This window comes from Mus pahari, chromosome 6 (genome assembly GCF_900095145.1).
Source record: "Mus pahari chromosome 6, PAHARI_EIJ_v1.1, whole genome shotgun sequence".
In the NCBI taxonomy this organism is placed as follows: domain Eukaryota; kingdom Metazoa; phylum Chordata; class Mammalia; order Rodentia; family Muridae; genus Mus; species Mus pahari.
The window spans coordinates 10,955,787-10,970,714 of NC_034595.1; the positions used below are offsets into that span (position 1 = coordinate 10,955,787).

The 14,928-nt window shown below is 45.9% G+C and overlaps 1 protein-coding gene across 1 annotated transcript in view; it reads right to left on the bottom strand.

Moving 5' to 3' along the window:
- The window catches only part of Epb41l4b (erythrocyte membrane protein band 4.1 like 4B), a 151,908-nt gene that overhangs the window by 26,135 nt on the left and 110,845 nt on the right, over nt 1–14,928 (bottom strand). The window contains 3 exon segments of the mRNA XM_029540145.1: nt 4,028–4,126; nt 7,301–7,368; nt 12,047–12,172. Of these exon segments, the coding sequence (XP_029396005.1) occupies nt 4,028–4,126; nt 7,301–7,368; nt 12,047–12,172 (293 nt within the window).

Consider the following 14,928-nt stretch of genomic DNA (forward strand, 5'->3'; position numbering starts at 1 on the left):
CCTCAAACTCAGAAATCCGCCTGCCTCTGCCGCCCGAGTGCTGGGATTAAAGGCGTGTGCATATGTTTATTACTTTGACCATTTACAAAGGAATGATTCCATAGAACGACATCCTTTACAACTGTGTAGCCATCCCACTCTATACCCTCCAGTCTTTCATCAATTGTAACAAAAACTGTTTGATTACTGAGCACTGACTCCCCATGGACCCCTCTCACATCTCCCAGCAGTCTTTAGTCCAATCTTGTCCCTGTCTCCAGGATCTTGCCTATTCCTGAAGCCTCACAGTGTTGTGGAATACATCAAAATGCCTTTTTCTCTTATGTTGGGAAACGTTCCATTGCATGGCCAATACCATACTTTCTTAGCGGTGTCTCTGATAGAGGGCTGGACACTCATATCACAGTAAGTCATGGCAGCCTTGGAGGGGTGAACATTCCTGCGAGGCTGCAGGAATCAAGCTCATGAACCATTTCTCTAACCCTTTACTTTTTCAGGTTTTTAAATTTATCTTTTATTTGTTTATTTTTATTGGTACATGTGTCCCCTTGGAGACCAGAAGTATCAGGTCCCCACAGCGGGAGCCACAGGCCGTTGTGAGCCACAGGATATGGGTGCCAGGACCCCCCAATTCCAGGCTTTGCAAGAACAGTACGGACTCTGAACTTCCAAGTCACCTGCTGAGCCTGGTTTTCACTTTATTTTTTAAAAGGTTAGTCACACAGTGAGTGATGCAGAAGAGTGAGGTGAATATTTTTTTATCCTCATGTAAAAACATTAACCCTAAAAGCAGAGTTATTATTTGTTTTTACATAAAAAGACATTAAAAGCCAGGAAGTGGTGGCGCACGCCTTTAATCCCAGCACTTGGGAGGCAGAGGCAGGTGGATTTCTGAGTCCAAGGCCAGCCTGGTCTACAGAGTGAGTTCCAGGACAGCCAGGGCTACACAGAGAAACCCTGTCTTGAACTTTCCCACATACACACACACACACAAAGACATTAAAAAAACATAGCCCACTTCTTACAGTAGGAAGTTAACTCAGAGAATCTAAAATAGGAAAAGCTTCAAATTCTTCTTTCTAAAAGACATTTATTAAAAAACAGAATTCTCTGTGTCTGTCTGTATGTACATGCCATGTGGTTGCAGATAACCTCAGAGGCCAGAAGAGGGCATCAGATTCCCCTGGAGCTGGAGTACAGGCAGTTGTGAGCCACCTGAATGCACAAGAGTGTTCTCTGAAAAAGCAGCAAGCGCTTTCAACCACTGAGCTATCTCTCCAGGTATATATATATATAATATATATGAATATATATTTATATTTAAATATATATTTCATAGTAAAATATACATTTAATAGTAAATATACATATTACGTATATATATTTAATATTAAATATATCTATATAGTATATAATATAAATATTAGTACCTATTAAATATATCTATTTTAAATAGATATATGTTTTAAAGTCGTTTTGTCTTAACTTAGACAAAGAGGAAACTTTCAAAATTCAGTAAGTCCTTAACAGCTTTACTTTAGTCTCTGAGGTAATTCTGAGGTAACTCACAATAAATTCATAAAATGTTGTTGTCTTTTGGATGTAGCCCAGGCTAGCTGCAGTCTCCTGCCCCTCCAGCTGTTGCCTGCCAAGTACTGAGATTACAGGCGCGCGTCACCACACCTGGCTTACGGGACACATTAACAAGGTTTTGTGGAGAAGAACTGCGCCGTGAGACTTTCGCTGAGTGCAGTAGTGCAGAAGTGAGAGGACTTCTTCTTATTTTAAGCAAGAGCCAATTTGGTGATTAAGAGAAAATTTTCCTTTCCTGCGGCTAGTCATTATTTAGTAGGATTACCTGTCCTGAATGGGTGACGATAGCATTTTGAATTCTGAAATGAAATGGAACACAAACCCCGGCGGCCTTGTCCTGGAGGGAGGGGGGGGGGAGATTTTCATGGTTTAATTTGTTCCCCAGAGATCCTGAGTTCCAGACATTCTGGCTTTTCTGGACACACTGGTACTATAGACCCCTGGCTTCCCCTCCAGGCTAGTGAGGTGACGTGGCCCGCTCTTACGACCCCTTGAGCACTGTCTTCCTCACCTTCCCAGGAGGATCTAATGGCCGCCTGTGCTGCCTGTTGGGCGAATGCCTCTGGCACTGCACTCCAACCTGCACTTTGCATCCTGAATCCCTACTTTTTTTTTTCCTTTTCAGAAACACAACCTTTGTCCAGATCCTTGCAAAATCTCAGCGCTTGGGAGGCAGAAGCAGGCAGATCTCTGTGAATTCAGGCTGGTCTGCAGTTTGAGTTCCAGAACATCCCCGGGCCACACAGTGAAACTGTCTCAATAACCAAACCAACAATCCTTTAGTGTGGGCACTAAAGGATTTAGTAGCTCACTTTACAGATGAAGGAAAAGCACTTGAAGCCAGGCCTGGTGCTACAGACCTGAAATCCCAATTACTCAGAGGGCTGAAGCAAGAAGATCAGACATTCAAAGTCTGCCTGGGCAACACGGGGAGACCTTGTCTCAAAACAGAAAGTGAAGACTGGATGAGAGACATAGCTCAGTGGTAGCAATGCTTTGCATTGGTGAGGTCACCAAAACCTCACTCTAAAGAAAGAAACAAAATGAAAGAGCAGAAAAGACAAGAAAAAGGTACCGAAGAGATGGCTCGGTGGTTGAAACATTTGCAGCACAACCCTGAGAACCAGAATCTGGATCCCCAGAAACCCACTTAAATGACTGATGTGCTGCCTGTAATTCCCTCCTCTGAAAGGGCATACAGGGCCCTCCAGGCATGCTGGCTCATGTCTAGCCATGCTAGCGAGCTTTAAGTTTGAGAGATTTCACCCCAGTGAATAAGGTGGATTCCTGATATCAATTCCTATTCTGTAAATACATGTATGCGTACACACACACACACACACACACACACACACACACACACACACGGAAAAAGAAATAAAGGCTGGTTCAAAGTGTTCGTTTTGTTTCTCAGGATGTAAGAGCTACAAATGGACCAGAACCCCAGACTGCCCACAGTTCCCGTTGTACCCAGAGATTCCTCTGTAGTTCTCTGACAAATGTCACATGTCGCCTAAGCCACAGCTGGGGCCAAAAAGGGAACTCCATTGCCATCAGTCTTCCAGCCCATGGCTGAGCCCACTGCCCTTCCTACAGGCCTCGGCCATCTTGCTTGGGCTGTTGTTTACAGCTCTGTCTTTGCCTGCAGCACTCTATGAGACAGGTTGAGATGACAGGTGGGAATTGTCAGAGCCACTTTATCTGACAAAGCCTGGAGCCATAGCCAAGAGTTTTGTTGAATTAAGTGGGGGGAAAAAACTGGGTGGGGCCTGACATCATCTGTAGCTCCTTGCTTTCCCTCCCGCTCTGTTGACTGATCCTGCTGAACACTTAACTATCATGCCATAGGGTGTGGAGGCAGCTTCTCTTATGGCCTTTGGGGGTTCCTGTCTTAGCAATCAGCCACCCCCGTAATCCTCATCTACCAACCGGGTAATCCTCATCTAGAGTGTGAACTGGGCCTAGCAATGTGTTTCCAATAAACAGAATATGGCAAAAAAAAAAAAAAAAAAAAAAAGGATGTCTTTTCTGTGTGAGGCTTGTCTCTCCCATGCTTTCTGACAGAGAAACCTTACAAGATAGTAGCATAGGGCAACTGGGGTGCAACAGCTTCCTTGGCCATGGATTCTGATAGCAACCATGTGAGAGACCAAGGCCTTAACGGGATAATTTGTAGCTTTTTGGGGACCCAACAGAGAAGCTCAGAGAGATTGTGCCAGACTCCCAATCCTCAGCGACTGTGAGGTGGTGGGCACGGAATGCTGGAAACAGTTTACTATACCACAGTTGATGAGGACAAATGTGCTCACTGTGACACCAAAACAGGAATTAAATGGAGTGTGGGGGGTAGCCATCTGAGAAGGTGCCTGCGGCAGGGCTAATGAGTTTATAACTGAACATTCACGTGTAGGGGGTACATAAGCGCAGAACTCACAAACTATACTGCCTTGTTAACCTCCTCACACGGGGAGGTTTGATTTCCGGCTTCTCCACAGCTGGCTGGGTGGTCTCCACGCGGATAGGAATGGGGCTTCTAGATACATAGGAAAAAAAATTGTTTAAAATGGTAATGTTCTTGTATTAGGCTTCTCAGGTAATATTCAGCTCACTGATTCTGATGGTCAGGAAATCTGACTGTTCTTGGCTTAGTGTTTAACTTAACTGAAATTATATTACGAATGCAGATAAGTTCAAAATCAAATAAACAAGCAAACATTATCGAGACCAGAATAGAGTGGGGAACCAAATATAACCAAGTGAGGTACCAAGTAAAACTGCCTTGACTACAAAGCTTCCTACCTCATATGAGGGTTTGGGTCATAGCTAGGTTTTGCTGGGGAATGAAGAGAAACCCATAAATAACTCAGCTTTAATTCCCAATAACTTGATAGCTCACAATGGCTGTAACTATAGTATTTAATGAAGCTATATACTGTATATATAAAACAGTTGATATGTTTTACTTATATAGTATATATATATACACATACACACACACATATATATATATATATATATATATATATATATATATATATATATTCAAAAGAACTTTAGGACTCTCTCTAAAATAATCTAATACTATGTATATGAGAAGATTTTTTTTTTTTTAAAAAAAAAAGAGAGACACGGCTTAGTGGTTAAGAGTGCTTGCTGCTCTTCCAAACGACCTGAGTTTGATTCCCAGGACCCATGCTAGGTGCCTTTCGGGGCACCTATACATGGTGCGCACACGCACACACACATAAATAAAAGTAAAAATGTTCGGTTTCAAACATGGGACAGAGGTGCCTATTTAACACATTGAAACAGACCTGGCTGCCAAGTTCTTCCAGCGTCAGTCAGACCCTGTTACAGGGTACAGTTGGCCTACCCTACCCAGTCCAGTGGGCTGGGCTGCCCTTCCCAATAGAACCCAACCATTTTGTATATCTGCTTTCTTTGTGCCTCTGGCCTCTGACTGAGGCACCTAGCTCCCCTGTCCCCCACTTCTCACACTGAGCCTGGCTCAAGGTCACGTTCACTCTGGACTCCCCCAGATGTCCCTGCCCTTGCTTGTGCTCTCCTGCACATCTACGATAAACTTTCTCCCCAGCCCCAGCCATAGCCAGGAGCAGTCCTATCCTTTCTTTTCCTCTTTATTCCTTTTAGTTTTTTTTTTTCATTCAAAAATATATTAAAGTTTCCTTTTATTTTTCCTCAATCATTTATGGCGACCCAATGGCTTTATTTAAAACTGATTTTTTTAATTATCTTTTTTTTTTTAAATGTATTCTCTATGTGTGTCCAGAGGCTGGAGAGCAGATGGCCCATTGGAGTCAGTTCTCCTGCCCTGTGCATCTGAGAACTAAATTGAGGTCCTCAGCCTTGAGGGTGGGAACTGATACTCACTAAAGCCATCTCGCCAGCCCCCAAACAGCGACTTTACAAAAAAAATCTTTAATATATTTTTATGGTCATGACTAATTTGATATTTTAAAAATATGTATATCAGTAACACCAAAGAGGTCTTGAGACCAGCTGAGGCCCTGAGCTGGGACCCTGACAGATTAGCAAGTCACTTCTGCACTTCCATTTCCTCTTCTAGTATGTGGAGCGTGTGCAGTTGGTCCCTAGCAAGTGCCTGTTGAATGGACACAGTAAAGCACGGATAAGGACTTTGAGTCAACATGTTGAATTCACGGTTCCCTCAGGCCAGAACCCCAGGGTCTGAAATGACCCTATCCTAGAGTTCTCTGTCTCATGCAAGAAAGACCACCAATGGGAGAGACAGTAGAGGCCTAGCTGAATGTAGGGTACCATCCCCATCACCCTGACATTAAAGGGACCCCAGCAGAAGGTCAAGGGGTAGGGAGGGACATCAGGCTGAATTTACTCTAAAGGGTGACAGTCACTAAAGGTTTTAGTCTGGGGTTTGCACTGTAGAAAGGTCCTCAGAGCCATGAAGAACGTATTGATGGGAGAGTCAGGGTATGATTGATCCAGAATAGGAGACAAGGAATGGCGGGGAAGAGCAGGGATTAAGGTCCTGAACAGATTTCTATGAGATAATATAAAACTCAAATTGATGTGTTTTGATGACCAATTAGGTGAGGGGATGAGAGGCAGGTGGGCAGGAACAAGGACTCTTGAGTTTCAAGCTTGGGGAGGAAATAATAACGCTGCTCTCCAAAATGGAGACAGATGAAGGAAGGATGATGGACAGAGTGGAAAGGGGCTTTTAGTTTTGCTTTTCCCAGTGCTGGGGACAGAACCTGGGCCCCTGTATATGTTAGAAAAATACTCTCCAACGGAGCTGGACCCCAACCTGAATTAAGTCCCTGTCAAGTCCAGGAAGGACCCAGACAGACTGTCATTAAGACAACATAGAGAAATGCTAGCTTTCTGCTTTGAGCATTGAGTATAACCGTTCCCTAGGACACCCAGACATTCATTAAGATGCTTTTTTCTGCCCTCCTTCCATTCTCACCCCCCCCCCCCAAACCACACACCCAGGATCTCAAGGACTGAGGTGGGACTCCGGAGTCTACTTCAACTCATCTGGTTGGCATGGTTGGGGATCGAACCCATGACCTTGAGCATGCTAGGCTCTCTACTGCTGAGTTAGCCTCAGCAGCCAGGACCTGGGACTGTCAATAAGAGATGCTGCTGGACATTTGAGGAAAGCACTCTGAGGAGTAGATGATGGCAGACCACCAAGATGCCAATAAGACGGCCTTGGTAACATGTTGTCAGTCACTTGGGCTGAGGCGGGATTCCCCTGAGCCATGGGGTGTGGAGATAGTGGCTGAGAGGGTCAATGAACCCATGTGATTCCAGTCCTGACAAAGCTCAGAAATGAGGACCCAAGGAAGAGCAGCGAGCAGAAGCCAGACGGGGAAGGGTCCTCTTCTCTGTATTAGCAACGATGTCGCCACTCTGGGAACGGAGGTTGGAGGTCTTTACTGGGGGACGTCAAGGTCGGCTCTGTATGCTTCAGAAACCAATCAAGGAGGCTGGGTTCTTTGCTAGCTCAGTGGGCAGTAATGTTAAGCTAGGAATAAGCAACATGAAGCCTTCAAACTGGTTTCTTTGGGCCCCTATTCTCCCCCCCTTGTCTTCCCTCTCTACTTCTGTCACCCCAGTTGTCCCTCCTTCCCCCGCCCCGGGAGCGATACTTCCGACATAATGCATTGTCATTTCCCCACTCAAACAAGAACCAACAGACCTGACACTGGTGTCCTGGAGACTCGATTTCTTATTGATATTTACAAATGAGGGCTCCTCTTTTCCAATCTGTTAAAGAAAGCAGGTGAGTCACATGTAAACAGCTTGGCATGCAAAAATGCTCTCAGGTCTTCTGCATCCAAAGGATTGTAGCGATAGGAAGGACCACAGTGGTTAATTCATTAGGTTGTCTAGTCAATCACAAAGTTACTCTGTTTTCACAGCAAAAAACCAAGGACAGAAGAGTTTCTTTGAGTCTTTCCTGCTGCTGAGGCTTAAGGTGTGAAAACTGAACACTCAATCAATGCTTGCATTCATACTTTTATTGAGCACTTGCTATGTGTCGGCTCCTGCCTTAGTAAGAAAAGGAACGTGTGGGAAAAGCAAGCCCGCAGTTCAGTCCCTTCCGGCACCCTGTGTCTCAAGAACAAGAACGGGCTACAGGTTTGGGTAGCATTCACAGTTACAGCTGTAAAAGGAACTTGGAATCCTGTACATCCGAGGAGCAGTCCCGGAAAGAATGATGTCATCTGATTTTAATCCGAGTCTTGTCTTCCTCCCTCTGGTGAGTCCCTGAGAATGAAAAGGGAGGAAAGGACACCCACACAGCCAGCCGAATAGCAGCGTGTACATGGGCAGTCAGTGGGGGGATGCCCCACCCAGAGCCCTGGTGCTCAGCCTCTGCTCTGAATGGATGCTCAGTAGTGTTATGGACACTGGGGGGGGGGGTTGGTGGGGAAGGACAGAGCAGTCCACACATGAATCCAGAGACAGCTCCTGTCAGAGTCTTTCCTACAGCCAGAAACACGACAGTCCCTCTGGCTTCCTTTCCGTACACCTGTGCTCTGTGCTGACCCCACAGGAAACTGGTGTTTAGCCCCTGGCAGGATGCTGGGCTGCATACAGCAGCTCTCACCACAAACTCTTAAGCCACACCAACCCAGAGATTCCTGGGTTTAGTGCCAGAGAATATTCTGTGGAAGAGAGTGGGAACCATTTACAAAGTAGCCCAGGCCATTAGAAAGAAGGAAAATAGTGCAGGTTTCCTTGAGGACTTCTCGAAATCTATACGATGTGCTGCTTTGGAGGGGGGGGGGTGGGTGGATGGGTGGGTGGGTGCATCCTTTCTACAGTGATGGGGTGAGCACGGCAGGGCCAGCATTCCCGGCTTTACTGATCTCATGCCTTCCTCTCTCCTCTCCCACTATTTTCCAGGCCTTCCTCTTTATCTGTCTGAGCCAGTATATTTCTCATTTCTTCAGGTCTACATCTCCTCCTTTTCCACACTTTCCCAAATGAATTACTTTTGACACATAGAACATCTTCTATAGCAGAAACCTGGATCTTGTTCTGTGCAGCACAAGACCCCTGGGAACATGGCGGACCTTCCCGATATGCATAACATCAACTTCATAGGCTATGAGATACGTACAGTTTTATTTGCTTGGTGATGGGACAAATAGCATATACAGAAGTGACAGTGGGAGAGCAGGGAAGACAATCAGATGCAACTGTGACCTGAGACAGCTGAGGTTCATTTACTTATTACACTTACGTGCATATGTGTGTGCTTGTGTGTGCACTCGCTCAGTACGCACATGGAGGCCAACTTGGGGGAGCTGGCCCTCCCCTTCCACCATGTAGTTGCTAGGCATGGAACTCAGGTCACTGGGGTTGGCACCCACTGCCTTCCTCCTTTGAGCCACCCTGCCAGCCCTGCAATCACTGTTTGAGGCGAGGCGTCAACCTGACTGTCCTGTAAAAAGTGCCAGCTGCCATCACCCAGAGCAGCCAGTGTCCCCAGCAATTCCCTAGCCTTAATCTGTGACTGTTCCTACCAGTATGTCCTGAGGTAATGTGAGACGCTGGCCAGGATCTTGTGCTACTCTTTAATCTTAACAGTTACCTAGGGAGGTTGTTTTTTTAATTTGTTTTATTTTGTTGGGTTTAATTTGTGAGTGTGGAATGTGTACGGGTGTGTGGTATATGTGTATGAGTGTGTTCAGGTATGCAGGGATAGAGAAAGGAGTCATGTGTCCTCCTTCATGACTGTCTACCCTTGAGGGTCTCTTGCTGAACCTGGAGCTAGTGGCTTTTCAGCAAGGCCAGTACCTAGCCAGCCCCAGCAGTCCTTCTGCCTCCCCAATAAGCTGAGGTAACAGGCATGGATGGGATCACACCTGGCTTGTCTATGCATGCTGGGATTCGAGTTCCAATCCTCAAGCTTGCAAAGGAAATGTTTTTAACCTCTGAGCTGTCCCTTCAGCCCCTGGAGAGGAAATCTTACTGTGTTGTCTGAAGCTGGTCTCTAGCTCTGGAGCTTAGAGACTTCCCCACATCAGCTTCCCAAGTGCCTGGGACTCCCGGTGTATCCCACCAGACCCAGCTGATCCCCACATTCCGAACAAAACAGCCGAAGCCCGGGGAAGTTAATAGATGACGTCACTAAGACACAGATCAGGACTCAAACCCGAGCCAGTGGTTCTCAACCTGGGGGTTGCAACCCCTTGATGGTTAAATGCCTCTTTCACAGAGGTCACATAGCAGACACCCTGCTCATCAGATATTTACATTGCAATTCATAAGAGTAGCAAAATTATAGTTGTGAACAAGCAACAAAATAATTTTATGGCTGGGGGTGACCCCAATGGGAGAATTGCATTAAAGGGTCGCAGCATTAGGAAGGTGGAGAACTGCAGACAGGACCAGACCGTCTGGCTTTCCAATGCATAGTCCATACCTCCTGCTTACATCACAGCCTCCCAGTGGAAGGAACCTTGTAAGTCTGCTCTTGTTTCTCACAGCATCTTCTGGGAGGATTCATATCATACAGATTGCTATATATATGTAGATAGAGAATGAAGATATTTTCGAGTATGTACTCTTCACAAGGTAAGTGGAGACAGTAGACTCATAAGGACTGTCGATTCTCACATATTGTTTTAATGAGCACTTGGACAACTGTAGCTTTAAAAATCTTTTTACTGCCCACAGTCATCTATAGGATGGAACACAGGGCCCCCAATGGAGTAGAAATTACCCAAGGAGCTGAAGGGGTCTGCAACCCTATAGGTGGAACAGCAATATGAACTAACCAGTACCCCCTGAGCTCGAGTCTCTAGCTGCATATGTAGCAGAAGATGGCCTAGTCAGCCATCGTTGGGAAGAGAGGCCCCTTGGTCTTGCAAACTTTATATGCCCCATACAGGAGAACACCAGGGTCAAGAAGTGGCAGTGAGTGGGTAGGGGAGCAGGGTGGGGGAAGGGTATAGGGGACATTTGGGATAGCATTTGAAATGTAAATGAAGAAAATATCTAATAAAATAATTTTTAAAAATCTTTTTACTTTGTGTGTATGTGTGTGTGTGTGTGTGTGTGTGTGTGTGTGTATGTGTGTGTGTGTGTGTGTTTATGTGCATGCCAGCCATGGTGAATGTGGGAGATTAGAGAACTTTAAGGAGCTGGCTCTCTCTTTCGACCATATGGGTCCAGGGACAGAACTGAGCCACTGAGTCACCCTGTCAGGCCGACCATAGCTTATTATATGCTGTCTTCAGGGCAGGGACGGCCAATGGGTTCCTCCTCAGAGGCCACCTGTGACAGGGGCCACTATCTTAGAACCCTCATTTAGGGTGGCATAAAGAGTGTAATTAATGGCCATTATGGAGCCAGTGATACGTGCTATGGTGCCAGTCAGAGGGTTTATGTTTGTTATTACACTATCCTCTCTTATCTCCAAATTCACCCCTCCTCCATGGATCTGGGATGAGAAGCCACAAACAAATTTTCCTTTGCCAACAGGGGGCGCTAGAGGGGAGGAATTTTTGGCTTTACATTTTTCTGGGTTACCCCAGCCTGGCTTCTTCAACTATGGTACCTCACTCCTCCACAGGAACATCTAAGTCAGTATTACAGTATTGCAGCACCAGGAGAACCTGTGTCACCCTGCCCATCACAGACACAGCGTCGGCAGAATCTCTGCTCCTTTCCCCAGAGGGTGGGACCCTGTCACCCACAGCCTGTAGTATGGGATCAGGCCACATTTAACTCATGAAGTTAGATACAAGAGGAGGCTATGGGAACCTGAACTCATGAGTTTAAGTTTCATCTGTGTAGGATTCTTCCTCCTGGCACTCAAATGTCCACATTTACATTTTTGTTCTCGTGTTCCTGTGATGGAAAGTGCTCCCGGAGTTGCCGCCTCCAGTCCCTTGGAGTACTGTGAGTCAAAGTGTAGTTCAGGGAGCTGGTTAGATGTGCGGATCACTACCCCCACAGTGACTTCCTGAACCCTCAGGGAAGGGACGCAGCTCTGCTCAGGGCCCTTAAGCAACTAGCGTGTAAGAACCCCTGTCTCTCAGTTCCCCGTCTCCCATTCGCTTACATAAATAATAACCACACCAGTTAACAATTCTTTGCATGAAAATCCAGGCTTCCTTGAGCCAGTGAGATAGCTCAGCATGTAAAAGTGCCTGATGCCAAGGCTGACAACCGGAGAGACACAGGGCAGAGAGAACTGACTCCCGAAAGTGGTCCCCTGTCCTCCACAAGCACTCCATGGCATGAGCCCCTGCACTCTCCCAACAAAGAGATAAAATGTAACAACAACAACAACAATAACAACAACAATAACATCATCCAGGCTCCTATACCAAGAAGTGGCTCCTATCTCCATACTAGACCTTGACTGGTTCTGTGTGAGGAAATCCTGTAGCATGAAATTGAAGGAGCATTCACCCCCACGTACCTGGGCAGTCACACGAGAGGCATTCTCCAGCTGTGCTTTCAAAATGTTGCATTTCACGTGATCTGCCACGGGCGAAGGCAGCAGCGGGGTCTGAAGGGTCTTCTCTGAAACCTTCTTCTCCTCAGCCTGAGGTAAAGCAGGATGCAGGTGACACACGTGTCGAGCAGACAGAAAAGAAAACTCATGATAACTTTCCCCAACAACCACAACAACAATTAACACAGGGATCTGAGTGTGTACGTGTGTGTGTGTGTGTGTGTGTGTGTGTGTGTGTGTGTGCCCTGATACAATTTCATTTGTTCTGTCACTTTCTAATACAGAGGCCTCCCACATATCACCCCACTCTCTGGTGAGGGAGGGACTGGACACACCAGGTGTCAGCTTTAAGACAGGAACAGACCAGTGACAGAAGCCACAGTTTCTCTTCCCCCAACCCAGCCTAGAGCTAGTCCCTCCATGCTACCTCAAAGATAGCAAGACATGCATGCCAGTAATTTTCAGGATCAAGAAAAAAGGGCACAAAATACTTGCTGATATATGTTCGGTAAATCTTGCTGGAAACTGTGACTCTCAATAAGGAATTTGTATCTCTGCTACTTCATTAATTCATTTAATGTCTATGCAGCAGATGGGACCCAGGGCCTCATGCTCTATCATGGAACCACACTCCCAGACCCTGTATCACACTGGGCTTCAGGAATTTGGTACTAACTTCACAATTTCTGCCATCCCCTAAGTATTAAGTGAATATGTCCCTAAAGTTCGTGTGACTCAGTTAAGGTAGGTTACCCTAGGAATACATATTTATATTTGAATCATGTTCAAAGGAAAACATCTTTAAAACCAAAAGCTATGAAATCACTAGAGTAGACATAGTATTGACATGGTGATGAAAAGTTATTCATCTCTACTTGTAGCCCTGAAATGATTTTAGATGGTATATGTGCCACTTTGGGGAGATAATGTCTAATTGCTCACCATATTTTGGTCATAGTCATTGCATGTCCCAGAACAATATAATGCTTGACCTAGACTTGGTGCCCAATAAATACTTCATATAGACAGTTATGGTGGCCCCCACTTATTATCAGAAGAGATAGATGCTTCATAAGAAATGCACAAGGCCTCATGATTGCTAATGGAAATTCAGCGCTCTCAGGAGGAGTGTGACTGGTTGGCCATCACGAACCAAGGGAAGGAGGAGATGTTCTAAAATCCTCAACTTGCTCAACTGGTATTCACCAGATCAAAAGCCCCACAGGAGTTAGGTGTGGTGGCACTTCTCTTACTGCCCCAGCATTCAGGAGGGGACACAGAAGGATGATAAAGTTCAAGAGGAGTCTGGCCCATGTACTGGGAAAAACCAAGAATCCCATTGACCATTGTGGTATCATTGTGGGAATATCAAGAAAGCCATAGAAGAAGTGAAGGACAAGTGGCTAGACAATGCATTTAATTAAAAAAAAAAAATAGGGCATAGAATCCAGTTTTCCCAAGGGACCGACCAATGAACAAGAACCCTTGGGAGAGAAGCAGACCCCGGCCATGACATTTAATACCAAACAGACAGAGACAAGTGTTCTGAAATAAAATGTCAGTCCTTTCTCTCTAGGGCATCATCAAAAATAGATGGTGATGACAATGTTCTTGGTAATGAGTGTGATGATGTTGGTGACAACCTCTATAACAATGATGGTGATAATGATGGAGGTGTTGGTGGTGACGATGAGGAGGAACAGGATGATGATGAGGACCATGATAGTAATCATGGTGATGATTAAGAAAAACGCCCCTATCTGACATGTTCAAGAGCTTATCATGAGCCAGTCACTGGCCACATGTTTCATGTGGTGCATGACTCACTGGAGGCTCATTTGTCTAACCTATTTGGAATGAGATATCTTTTACATTCTTTTAAAAAGCTTTTATTTATTCTTTTAGTGTTTGGGAGAGTGTGTGTGTGTGTGTGTGTGTGTGTGCATGAGTGTGTGTGTGTGTGCACGTGTGTGCACGTGTGTGCGTGTGTGTGCGTGTGTGTGCACACACATGTGTGCGTGTGTGTGCGTGTGTATGCACGCATGTGTGCGTGTGTGCGTGCGTGTGTGTGTGTGTGTGTGTGTGTGTAGCAAATCAGAAGGCAATGTTGGAGAGTCAGTTCTCTCCTTCTGCAAGCGGCCCCCGTGTGTGAACACAGGTTTGCCAGCAATGTCTTCCCCACTCGGGCATCTGCTAAGAAGCCACTTCTGCTGGCTTCTCTTGCTACCTTCATTCTCCCCACTTTAGCAGAAAGCAGACAGCTGTGGGCTGCTGCTGCAGCTAGGTGGAGCACAAGGTTCGAGTCCACCAAAAGGGAAAGATTTACATGATCAGAAGAGAAAGCAGAATATCATTTACCCTCAGTTTGTAGATGAGAACAAACACAAAGCAGGACCATGGGAAGCCACTTGCACAGGGTCACATAGAGGGAGGCAGAAGGGCCAAGGCCTAGGAACCGAGATTCTGATGGAGTCCAAATCCAGAATTCCCAACCACTCAACCTCCCTAGCTCCCTGACCTCTCTGCTGCCACCTCCTCCTTCATAAGAACTTTAAGATGCTCAATGACAAAAAGAAAGAAAGAAAGAAAGAAAGAAAGAAAGAAAGAAAGAAAGAAAGACAGACAGACAGACAGAAAGAAAGAAAGAAAGAAAGAAAGAAAATTATGAATGGCTTTCTCATGCTAGGTCCCACAGTTAGAAAAGAAAACACAGCAAGCTATGACTGGGATATGAGAAGGGTAAGTAGAGTAAACCACCATGCTGGGCCTCAAAAAATGGCACATCTGGCCGGGCGGTGGTGGCGCGCATGCCTTTAATCCCAGCCACTGGGGGGGGGGGGGGGGGG